Source organism: Notechis scutatus, chromosome 1 (genome assembly GCF_049901735.1).
Source record: "Notechis scutatus isolate UNSWTSFEM ecotype Mainland chromosome 1, rNotScu1.2, whole genome shotgun sequence".
Lineage (NCBI taxonomy): Eukaryota > Metazoa > Chordata > Lepidosauria > Squamata > Elapidae > Notechis > Notechis scutatus.
Window position 1 is genome coordinate 130522460 of NC_142009.1, and position 12183 is coordinate 130534642.

Sequence of the window (12183 nt, forward strand, 5' to 3'; positions counted from 1 at the left end):
GCTTAGCATGTGGCAGTTTTCTTGTGAAAGCATCTTTATTGCGCCCCTTATGTCTCTGTTGGATCAAACAGCTTCCATTGGTAGTATTGTAGGAATATGGGAGGCTGATTTACATGGAGTCCTACCACAGTTCCATATTATCTATAAGAATTGGCATCATTTCTGGGGTTTCCGGCTAAAGACTCAGATGATCCCTGTTTGATGAAATTGGGAGCTGAGACCAGGCGGAGTAGTGTTTCCCTCACTGAACTATGGTCAATGGAATAGAAGAATCTTAGGTTTGAATTTGAGGGAATAATCCAATTGTACTTTCTCAGAATATTTTCAGTCTATAATGTTTGATCATTATAATTATTTTTGTTTCATGTGGAAAATTATAATCTAGAATTTACAAGAGGCAATAAGTGAAAGTAACTATCTTATACAATCCTGTATTACCTGCCATGCTTAGAATCATATGCAAAATAATTTTTTCTTAGATGGGTTTTATTTGTCAAAATCTACAGTTATTTTATATTCTCTGTAGAAAATTGTTCCATGACAAGATTCTCCAACCTGGGGATTTCCAAATGTTAACTGCATTTCCTAGGTGTTTAGCTAGTGTGAGCAAACACACTGGAGGAAAACTAACCAGGTTAGAGAAGACTAATTTAATACTTAACTCCTCAAATTCTGGAGAATTTAGCATAAAGCACAGGAAAATAATGTTCCACTTGTATTTATTTTCCTTTCAATTACACTCATCACAACAAGTCTGTTTTGCCTTATGTTAAACTAATAATCTTTGTATCTCTCACTTGAAGAAGTTTTAGTGTTTCAAATTATTAAAATGGTAATTTAACCAGTAATTCAATTAACCTGTTTGTAACTTGGTTAAAGTCCCAAAGATGCTTTTTCAAGAGACAACTGGACTTTATTTTTTCTTGAAGACATTTTGCTTCTAATCCAAGAATTCTTCAGTTCTGAAAAAGCTTCTTGGATGAGATATGAAACGTCCTCAACAAAAAACAAAAGAAAGCCCTAGAATCTCCATTGGTTAAAGCAAATTTTCCATTGGTTAAAGCAAATTTTCCCACCCAAAAGGTATAATTTTAACTTCAAGAACATTGAAAGATCTTCAACTTCAATAAAAACAAAACTTTTGAGGGGGAATCAGGCTATTGGTCGGTCCATCTCTCTCAGCATACTCTACTTTTGGACATATAATCTGCAATAGAGATTTTTCAAATTACATGTTACATCTTCCCAAATATGGTAGCTCTAGATAGGCTGGAATTTTAATTCCTGGATAACATTGACCCTGAAAAGCATCACAGCACATGTTCTTTTTTTCTATTATAACATTTATTGAGTTTTTAACTTATATTTTTTATTATCAAAGTTAACCTTATTACCTCTTTTGTATAGTATTCCAGAATTTCAAGTTACAGGGCTATGAAATTTGTTTAAAATATCCTTATGGTAGAAAATTCCCTACGCTATTTTGGAAAACTTATCAGACCAAACATAATTATGCTAGTTCAGGGGTGTCAAACTCAAGATCCGCGGGCCAGATTCGGCCCATGGGGTGCTTAGATCTGGCCTGTGGGGCCACCTTGGAAATAGCAAACAACTGGCCTGCAGTGCCTCTACCAGCAAAAATGAAGGCCTGCAGGAGGCTGTCGCTCCCAAGCTCCATTTTGGCTGGCAGAGGGCTGCAGGAGGATCCCCCAGCCCTGCCTAGGCCACCACAGGTGCTCCCAACATGAGTGACGTTGAACTAGCCATGCCCACCCTGGCCACACCTACCAGGTCCCCTGAGGTCAAACACAACTCTGATGCAGCCCTCAATGAAATCAAGCCTGACACCCCTGTGCTAGTGGATCTTAAAGATGGTTTAAAAAAAGGATAAATTGTGGTTTATGATGACTTTTATATAACAAGCATTGTAAACACTGACAGAGATCAGTTTTACATTTTTGTTATTTTTAAAACTTTACATCTTATTTAAATAAACAAACTTATTTAAATAAACACACTTATTTACCTATATCCATTCATTATCCACTTGCCCACATAACCATATCTGAACAATTATTATATACTGATTCAGCAGTTAGATCACAGCGGAGAGAACAGAAGAAGGATGGGAAGTGGGACAACTTTTCCTTTAAGCTATTTTTGAAATCAAAATCCCACTCTTCAAGCTGCTATTATCTCCTAATTGGGATGGTAGAGAAAAAAACACTCATGTTTTGACCCAAGAGAGACCAACAATAGCTTCAGGGGAATATGCTTTAGATCAGAAACCAATGGGAGAAAAAGCCTCCACACATTCCTAGCCTCCATTCTCTGATCATTAGAGGGATTATAATAGCTTATCCAAGATGAGTGGGGAAGTTGTTTTATTTTGTTGAGCAGGCCTGGCCAAGCCTTATCACTCCCGAGCCAAGTTTTTTTGAAAAACTGAGAGAAGACAAAAAGAAGGATCAAAATGAGCAGAATCAGGGGGAACCTCTCAATTTCTGTGGGGAAGATTACCAGCATCTTCATGGTCTGGGCACTTTCTAGAGGTCTTGCTAAGAAATAACTACCACATATGATGTCACAAGTGATTACAAAAAAAAAAAGCATTTTCAGAAAGAACATATTTATTAACACGTAACATGCTTCAGGGTAAACAATGTTTTCTTTCTTAGTTTTTAATTTAATTAATTAATCAATCAAATATAAATGCCCCCCCCATCTCATATAAAGCAAATCTTACTAAGATTATATCCTAATGTGACATAATCTTCCTTAGAAACTGAAAAAGTTAAATAAATATATTTAAAAATGAACATAAATCACCCCATTTTATAAGCTGATAACATTTTATATTATGTAAACTATTTTCTTGTATTAACAATCAAAATGTCTCAGTGCAAATAATTTTATACCAATATGTAATGAAATTACATATTCAGACATTTAACACTACCATGAAGGAAAAGAAGAAAAAAACTATTTAATGTTTGTGAGAGAAAAAGTAATATCTTGCCCTTGGTTTGTTACTGTTAACAGTTTTACTGTTTCTTGTTGTTATACTGTGACTTGTTCCATGGTCAACTTTAAATATTTTCTAGAATCTTTGGTATAACATGGTTCATCAAGCTAACATCATGCATACATATGTAATATATTTTATCTATTTATTTATATCCCATCTTTATTTTATTTTTATAATAACTCAAGTTGGTAAACATACCTAATGTTCCTTCCTCCTTCTGTTTTTCCCATAAGAACCCTGTGAGGAGGTTTGGGCTAAGAGAGAGTGAATTGCCAAAGTCACCCAAACACTAACATTTCTTAAAGCGAGAGATACAAAGATAATTGGTTTAAAACGGGGGTGTCCAACCTTGGCAACTTTAAGACTTGTGGACTTCAACTCCCAGAATTCCTCAGCCAGAATTCTGAGAGTTGAAGCCCACAAGTCTTAAAGTTGCCAAGGTTGGACACCCCTGGTTTAACACAAGGCAAAACAGACCATTGTTATGATGAGCGTAATTGAAAGGAAAAGAAATACAAGTGGAACATTATTTTGCTGTGTGTTATGTTAAATCTTCCCGAATTTGAGGGAAGGGCAGACAAGAAGGGAGGGGAGGGGAGGGGAGGAGCTGATATGTATAGAACATAGTACCACAACTACACTTTGCCTTCTCTGAAGTCTTTTCTCCAACCTTAAATGGATCCAGAAGTCAGGTGGGAGTTTCATCCAAAAATTATGACACAATTCCAAAGAGCTTTTAAAATTGAAGCATACTTTACTGTATAAAGTTTCTTGAAGTCCCCAGAATCTGCTTTTCTAGGAGAGAAAATTTAGTCCGTAGACATCATGGAAAGTTTCACCTAGTGATTTTATAGCAACCACAGTAACTTTTCTGTTTCTGTTTGTTTTACACACAAATCATACTGCAGAAGAGTTCAGTAGACAAGGATGAAAAAAAAAACCCAATGAAATTCGGCATGGGTTTTATCCTCAATTCTCAGAGTGCTTTATGTAGTTTATTCCACTGGGAAATTAGCTACAGGGAAAGGGGCCACTTTCTGGACTCCATATCTAAATTTCCACAAAGCAGTATCCTTACTAATGATTATATATGATGCAATTTTGACAGGGATTACATCCTATCAAGACTTAAATTACTTTTTCAATTCTATGAACATTAGTTATAAGATGGTAGAAGAACTTGATGTCTTTTCAATTTTCTGTTTGTTTCATTCAGGTGGAGGGTAATGGTTATAAATTAGCAGTTTACCCCTAAGTCCATAGCATTCTCCAAGCTCCCAAGTTTTTAATGAGATCTGTGAAAATTAAATAATGAAGGATATCCATGGGTTGTATTTAATCTCTGCTCAGTGCTCTGTCAGTTCTTCATTGTTTCAATTTTGCCAACTACTCAGGTTCCAGAATGATCTACTATCCTTTCTGCCTTTTCACCTTCTCGAAGCAAGAAGATTTAGTGCAATTCAAGTTATAATGATCTTAGCAGCTTTAAAGGAGGAATATGATTTTCCACAGTTCTATTCACTCAGAGTCAAGCAAGACTTGTTTTTTCCCAGATATAATATTAAACCTTGGCGATGGTTACTTGGTCTATCTGAAGCTGTGTACATGTGTTCCTCGGGAGTTGAGTTCAGTTAAACAGTTTTATTATGTGACTGAGTACTCATATTCAAAAGATAGGAAGAAACTGGATATCCAATGTTACCATAGCACAGGAATCCCCAACCCCAGTCTGTGGCCCAGTACCGAGCCACAACCTGTTGGGAACCGGGCCACCAAGCGATGGGTGAGCGCACACAAAGCTCCATTTGTGGAAGCAGAGAGCACTCACGAAACTATCCCACCTTTCCCCCTGCCACCACTGCCACTCCCAGTCCAGATCCAGAATGGTTGGGGACTGCTGCTATAGAATGCATTTTAAAAACAGGGGAATAAGCACAAACCTTTATTTTCCCTGTCCAACCTTCTCTTGGCCAGGAAAATAGGTAGAAAGAATGTGCTGAGGATAGAAACAGGATTCCACTATTTCACGTATCAGTATATAAATGATTGATACAGAAAACTCATTGATGATTCATGCAATCCCTTGAGGATGTCCTCTTCCTGTCTAGATATATGTAATTGCTTATATAGGAGAGAATATGAAGAGGGAGTCAACCAGAAGTGGTATTCAGCAGGTTCTGACCAGTTCTGGAGAACCGGTAGCGGAAATGTTGAGTAGTTCAGAAATACCACCTCTGACTGGAGATTTTAGAGTATCCTTCCCCTGCCACGCCCACCAAGCCATGCCCACAGAACGGGTAGTAAAAAAAATTGAATCAAACCACTGGAGTCAACCTATTCTCCAAAGTACCTGACTGCAGGATGAGAAGCAATGGATGTAAACTAATCAAGGTGAGAAGCAACCTAGAACTAAGGAGAAATTTCCTGACAGCTAGAACAATTAATCAGTGGAACAACTTGCCTCCAGACATTGTGAATGCTCCAACACGGGAAGCTTTTAAGAAGAGATTGGACAGCCATTTGCCTGAAATGGTATAGGGTTTCCTGCCTAAGCAGGGGGTTGGACTTGAAGACCTCCAAGGTCTTTCCAACTCTGTTATTCTATTCTAAATTATGAATATATTTCACTCCCAAGTTTTATATTTTTACAATTATTGGAACTTCTAATTTTTTCCTTCAACTGTATGCTTTAAAAGGATTTCAAATGTAAGAAGCATTTATAAAGTAGGACAGTTAGAAATTGTACACATGCTACCAAATAACCAGCTACTAATTTCTCATGGAAATAATAATAATAGCAAGAAAATTACACTTACTTTTATTATAACAGGTTGCAAATACACCTTTATCTGCTGGACTGGCACTTATGTTCCAAATTTCACCAACTTGGTGCAGAAGAACATTTTTGTTTATAATATTATTTTCATCATCAAAATCAATGATGTGAATCTGTAAATTGAAAACAAGAACAATTAATGTTTCTTTTAATTTAAAGGTAGTTTCAAGACAGAGAAACACAGCATGAGTTTTATTTAATGAAGAAACATTGTACCTATCATTAAAACAAAGTACGTAAGTTCCTGGACTGATACCATTATATTCTGAACATTTCAACTTCAGGATAAATAGATAAAATAATAAAACATCTATAACTAATATGAATATTAAGTATTTCTACTAACCCTTTATATAAATTTCTATGCCCTTTAAAACATGAACACTAACCATTCAGATATTCAAGATTACTTGATAAAATTAGAGAGGCTGCAACACATATTTTCCACAATCCACTTAGTCTTTTATTACTGAAGACAGTCATTAGGAATAGATGATCATAATTCAAACCAATTTTTATACTCGGAGAGGAAGAACTTACCCTTTCCCTGACAGCTCATTCTGTTTACTATCTTGTTGCCTTGCCTCTTTTCTTATGGAAGAAGCTCTAAACATGATGCCTCCCACAAAGATAAGGTTCTTAATAACCTTTCCTGGTAAGAAGTAACTGCTGCACTATTGGAATATGAAAATGATCTTGACTGGCTCCTAGAACATGGAAATGTTTCACGCAGTTGGAAATATTATGAATCCCTTCTCCTTTTTAAGCAGAAAATAACGCTCCCTGATTTTCAAGAGAGCTAGTTGCAATGAAATGAACTGGGTGATTCATACAAAGAGGAGCTAGTCACATCACAGGAGGGGAAACTGAGCCTTTCCTGATACTGTTGAAGGGAAGTTTAAAGTAACTCTCATCATTGCCTGCACAGTATTGGCTCAGGCTGCTGGTAGCTTTAATTTACCAGCAGTTGAAAGGGTAACTGGTCTACTAAATGTTATGATGGTGATCATAGCAAGCAAGCCATTTTTTAATTCAAATTGTATTTACAAATCAACTTGATTTTAAATAGTCAAAACCAATTACACTTAGATCTACAGGAAGATATAAGCCACTTGTAAGTAACTATTCGTGCAAGATGCAGAAATATCTTTTTTTTAATCTACCGTGTTTCCCCAAAAATAAGACCTGCCCTGAAAATAAGCCCTAGCTTGGTTTCCTATGTGTGCCTAATATAAGCCCTATCCCAAAAATAACCCCTAGTTAAGACCCCGCCCACTCCATCCCACCGTTTGGTTGTATGAGGTGGGGCAAGGAATATGTGTAAAAATCAAACTACGGCTAGGGGTGGGGGTTGGAGCTGCCCGTTTACCTTAGAACCACTGTAGCCAGGCCTCCCATGCCCCAACACCTGTCGTGCCGCTGCCTGCCTTATTCTGTGGCCACTTGCAATCAGATGCCACATGGCTCATCGTGCTAGTGCCGTTGCTCGTGATGTGCATGGCATCTGGTCGCGATCAGCTGTGAGCGGCAGCAGAAGTCAGGGAGCAGTGTCCCAGGTATCAGAGTGTGGGAGACCTGGCTGCCGTGATCCTAAAGTAAGAGGATAAGACCTGTGCTTATTTTGGGCCCCAAAAGAAAATACGATTGGTCTTATTATCGGGGAAACATGGTATGCAGACTAGAGTTTTGATTATACTTAATAGACAGAACTTTATTTTGGTCATTGACCAATAAAAGATAGTAGATAATATCTGTTCACTGGATATAACTTTTAGAAGTATGCAAAATCTTCAAAAGATGTGCTTCATAATGAGTGAGCATGAAGAACCCATTTTTAAAAATTACCTTATGCATACGGTCAGCCACTTCATTTTCTGTGACCTCTGTACAGCCTTAATAACTTGGCTTCCTACTATCCGGTTATGATGGAGTATTTTTCATTTTGGAGTGATGAGAACCAAACTTTGTAGTGATTACTTTGTTAAATAAACAAGAAAAAAAACCCTTCTGTACTTCACTATGCTAGATAGATGCTAACCACCCAGTCTCTTAATATTTCATTCTTGAATAAGGTGCTTGATTTTGGGGAAATATCCCAACTCTATTAACCAGTGGAACAGTTTGCTTTCAGAAATCATGGGTGCTCCATCACTGGAGGTTTTTAAGAAGATTCTAGACAGCCACTTATCTGAAATTATCTGTATCTATCTGAAATAATACAAGTTCTCCTGCTTGAGCAGGGTGCTGGACCATAAGACCTCCAAGGTCCCTTCCAGCTCATTCATTCTATAACAGTGGCAGGCAGAACCATCTCTGCGGGCACGTGAGCCGTTGCCTTAGCTCAGTTCCACCTGCACATGTGCATGTGCCTCCCGCCAGCCAGCTGATTTCCGAGTATCTGCCACGCGTGGGGGGACGCACGCGGGAGATGCGTGCGCATGGGCAGGGAGGCAAGGGGAGTGCGGGGGTTACGTGTGCATTGCATTATGGGTGCAGGCATGTGTGCGCGCGCACTTTCAGTATGAGACGACAAAAAAGTTAGCCATCACTGTTCTATAACCTAATCTAGGTACTGTGGATTATACGGCTTCTCTAGATCCATTTGAAATTAGCTTCTGGAGAGTGTTTTAGTGCCTCTCTGGATGATGTACATTTAAAATTAGATTGCTGGCTTCACAATGACTTTGATACCATCCACTCTGTCATCCATCTAAGCCACTTCTATGGGATGTGGCATTGAGAACAATTTTAAGTTAGCTCACTTCTTCTCAGATAAGCAATTTCAGAATATGATGCTGGAATTCAATATGACAGCCCTTAGACTCTTCTGCCCTTTGCAATTTAACATACGTAGAAAATCACCAGGAGTGGCTCTGTCAAATTTTGGAATTTACCATTAATAAACCAATACCTAAAACTTGTAAAGATTTTCAACGGAAGTTTCTCTCTATCCAAGTGTAAACAGATACTCTGTATACTCACCAGGAATGTGAGTGTTTGAAAGTATAGTGGCCTGAAAATTTTGGACTCCCTGCCAAAGGTGTCCAGTCATTCTCTATATCTTGTCACTATACCAGCAAGTGAAAATATTTTTATTTTTTTCAGAGAGACATTTGGAATGTTGAATTAGCAAAATAATTTATGTAAGTGATTATAATAACTTGTATAATCAGTACTGCTGTACTGATTTGCTTTCAAAGGTATTTTAATTTTTTTTTAAATATCCTTCTTATAGTTAGTTCCCTTAAGACCTATTTTCTGACTGGACGGGTACAAATTCAGTAAGTAAATAAATCTAGCCTGCTATTGCTCAATAAATTAATGGAAATTTTTAATAACTTTACCCAGATCTTTTCTTTCTCATGCAAGGAATGTGTTTCATCAGTTTGCCAATAAAATGCAAAAATAAAAAATAAAAACACAAGTTAAAATATATAATTTATATTAACAACAATCAACAATACATAGCTCTCTAAAAACAGAAAGCAAAGCAAGCTTCAGCACATTTAATTTTTTTTTATTAGTCCACCTGTTATATTACAGAAAACATTGCATGGCCTATTACAGTTTGTCTTAGATATACAAGTACTTTCGGTAATTTAGGGAAAAAATACAGAAAGAAACAATATTTTCTCTAGCCAGTATCTTCTTGTCCAATAGAAGTCTTGAAATACCTGGGCTAGTGGAGATGTGTTTATACAATTCACTATCCTGAGACAAACCCCTCATTTCATGTCCTTCTTCTACTCATGCACATAATATAGGAGGCAATTTAGGACAGAAGCAAGCTAGAAGTCAGGACCAGCACTGAGAGACAGATGGAAATCCCAAAATTGTTGCTCAATGTCTAACTATGCGGCATGTCTGTAAAAACAAAAATGCCAGTGGTTATCGAAAGAAACACAGCTTCAACAACTTCTCTGCTGAAACAATGCAGCACAGCGGACTATCAAACCGGTTGCTTCCTCTGATAGCTCTCACGGCCTTCTTTAGAAAGCAAAGAAGCCTCATGTTGAAATTATAAAGCAGTCTCCTTGGCAGTGAAATTGATTCCCTAAAGGTGAGCTACAAATCAAAATTCAATTTGCTCCACCAACATGTATTATGTGCCCCTACTAACCATATAAAGAGGGTCATTCAGCACATAAACTAGAAGTGCCTTCTGCCCTATCTCGGGTCCCTCAAAGTCAGGCACAGCTGCTTTCCTCCCCCTGGCAAGATGATTCAGAACTGCGCCAGACCTTAAGGACAAGCATTATTAAATATAGTGTGTCATACATTCCGGAGGACTTTTTTGTTGGTTGCATAGTCAGCCAGATGTTTAGGTGGATTTGACAGTTTTGTCCACCTAGAGTCCTTCCCGAGGGCCCAGGGCAGGCAAATGTTGTTCAGTGGTATTAGACATATTGTCACAGGTAATATCAACATCTGCCTATCCCAGGTCCTTGGGAGAGGTGGATAAAAATGCCAAACCCAGTCTAAACTTCTGGCTGACTTATGGGATGAAACATAATTATTATTTGTTATTATCCGCACCCATTTTAGGGAGGAGATATGAAAAGAATTAAAGGGGATATTTGACAAGCTTCCCTCTTTGGTTTAGCAGCAACGTTCTGTAGAATGAAAGCCAGATATCTCATTTCTTATGAGAATGTTTTGATCAGATTGCTGGTACGGGTAATATTTTCAGCCTTTCTTTCACATGGAATTATTTTGTTTATTTTGCTTTCAAAGTATGCCTACCATTTGAATGGACATGATCCCAGAGATTGAAGCCCATGCTGACTTCAGAGAAAGGAGATACCTCTACGCAGAAGCTGAAATTCCTGGTTTTGTCTCCCTCTTATCTGGTTGAAAGAGCAGCCTGCAGAAGGATGTCAGCTCCCCTCTATGCCCAGAAGGGAAGGGCTTCAGGGAGGTGAAGGAATGAAATTCAAGATCTTCAGGATCTGAGCCCAGTTTCTCCACCCCACTGAAGTTCACTCCCCTCCGTGTGCAGGGGGAATGCCTCAATTGGAGGTATTTTTCTGCCCCCATCAAAGGAATTCAGGTCCCTTCGCTAGGCAGTTCTTTCAGCACAGCCCTTAAGAGTCCTCTTGATAGCTGGCAGCAACTTGCAACCTTCCTGGATGGGATTACCCATTGACTTTCTAGGGCAGCCAGCAGAGAAGATTGCAAATGGTGATCACTTAGTTGTGAAGCACTTGGGAATTGGTTGTAAGTACAAACAGGTTGCCAAGCAGCCAGATGACAACCAGGTGATTGGGGTGCGGAGGGGAGGCAGCATAACATTTTACGATGGCTAGAAGTACTTCACAGGCCATAGAGTATCCTTTCAAAGGCCATCATAAATTATGAATTAAACTACTGTATAAAAACTTCCTAATGCATGTAGTCTATCAAATCTCTAAATATGGAGCAGGGGCCAGAACTCAGAAATTATTTCCGGGCTCAAGCTTGTACAAGGTAGGCACAGTAGGTCAAGGATTGTGTGTAGGAAAGCTATAGATACAGATTCAGGCAGTCATTTGGGAGAGGAGCATAAAGGCCAAACACAGAAGATATATATGGAAGTAAAATCACTGTTCATCAGTAACAGTTATCCTTGTAAAAAGGATTCTTTAAGAATACAGTTGATCATCTACCTCTGAACTCTAGATAGGGCTCCAGAGCTTCGGGGTTTAAAACCTCTAGCTCAGAATTACTGAAACAATATCTAAAGTTTGAGGTTTCGGGTCTAGTGTTGCCTTGTTGCCACCTCTTTTCTCCATATCTTCCTCAGGGTTTGTTTCTTAGCTTGATGAAGACTTTGGTTAGTAGTCTATCCCATTCACTTAGATAGTGGGTTCATTTCATTCTAATGTCTGGTTCACCTTAAGCTGGGACACAAATTGAGCATGTCAAGCTAGTCAACAAGTGTTCAGCCTAGAAATTTGTATTCAGTAATTAAGTGCACAGTTCTTTTTAGTATAAATTAAATTCTCGTTTCTCCCTAAGCACCTTTCCAGCTCCATGGCTTATCTTTTTAAAAAAAATTTAAGTCTTTCTGCTGTTGTTATTGCCTTTACTTATCTACTCCAAAAATCCTACCAATATATTTTGAACAATTTTTCCATGAACATTTCATCTAGACCTGTCTACCTTCTCCTCCCACATGTACAAGCTTGCACCTAGAAATAATTTCTGAATTCTGGCCCCTGCTTTAGAGATTTAAATGCATTAGAAATTTTTTACAGTGACACCAAAGCTTTGATATGGCTGTCTCAGAGAAAGCATATATCCTTCTCCTTTCATGTTCAGATGCACTTAGAAAAAAAAT

General features: G+C 38.1%; 1 protein-coding gene across 2 annotated transcripts in view; it reads right to left on the reverse strand.

Annotated features, from left to right (window-relative positions):
* Window positions 1-12183, reverse strand: part of EIPR1 (EARP complex and GARP complex interacting protein 1) — a 60363-nt gene that overhangs the window by 42074 nt on the left and 6106 nt on the right. For both annotated transcript variants that reach the window (XM_026665296.2, XM_087946060.1), the window contains exon 3: window positions 5845-5977. In XM_026665296.2, coding sequence (XP_026521081.2) covers window positions 5845-5977 — 133 coding nt within the window. The remainder of the gene's footprint in view (window positions 1-5844; window positions 5978-12183) is intronic.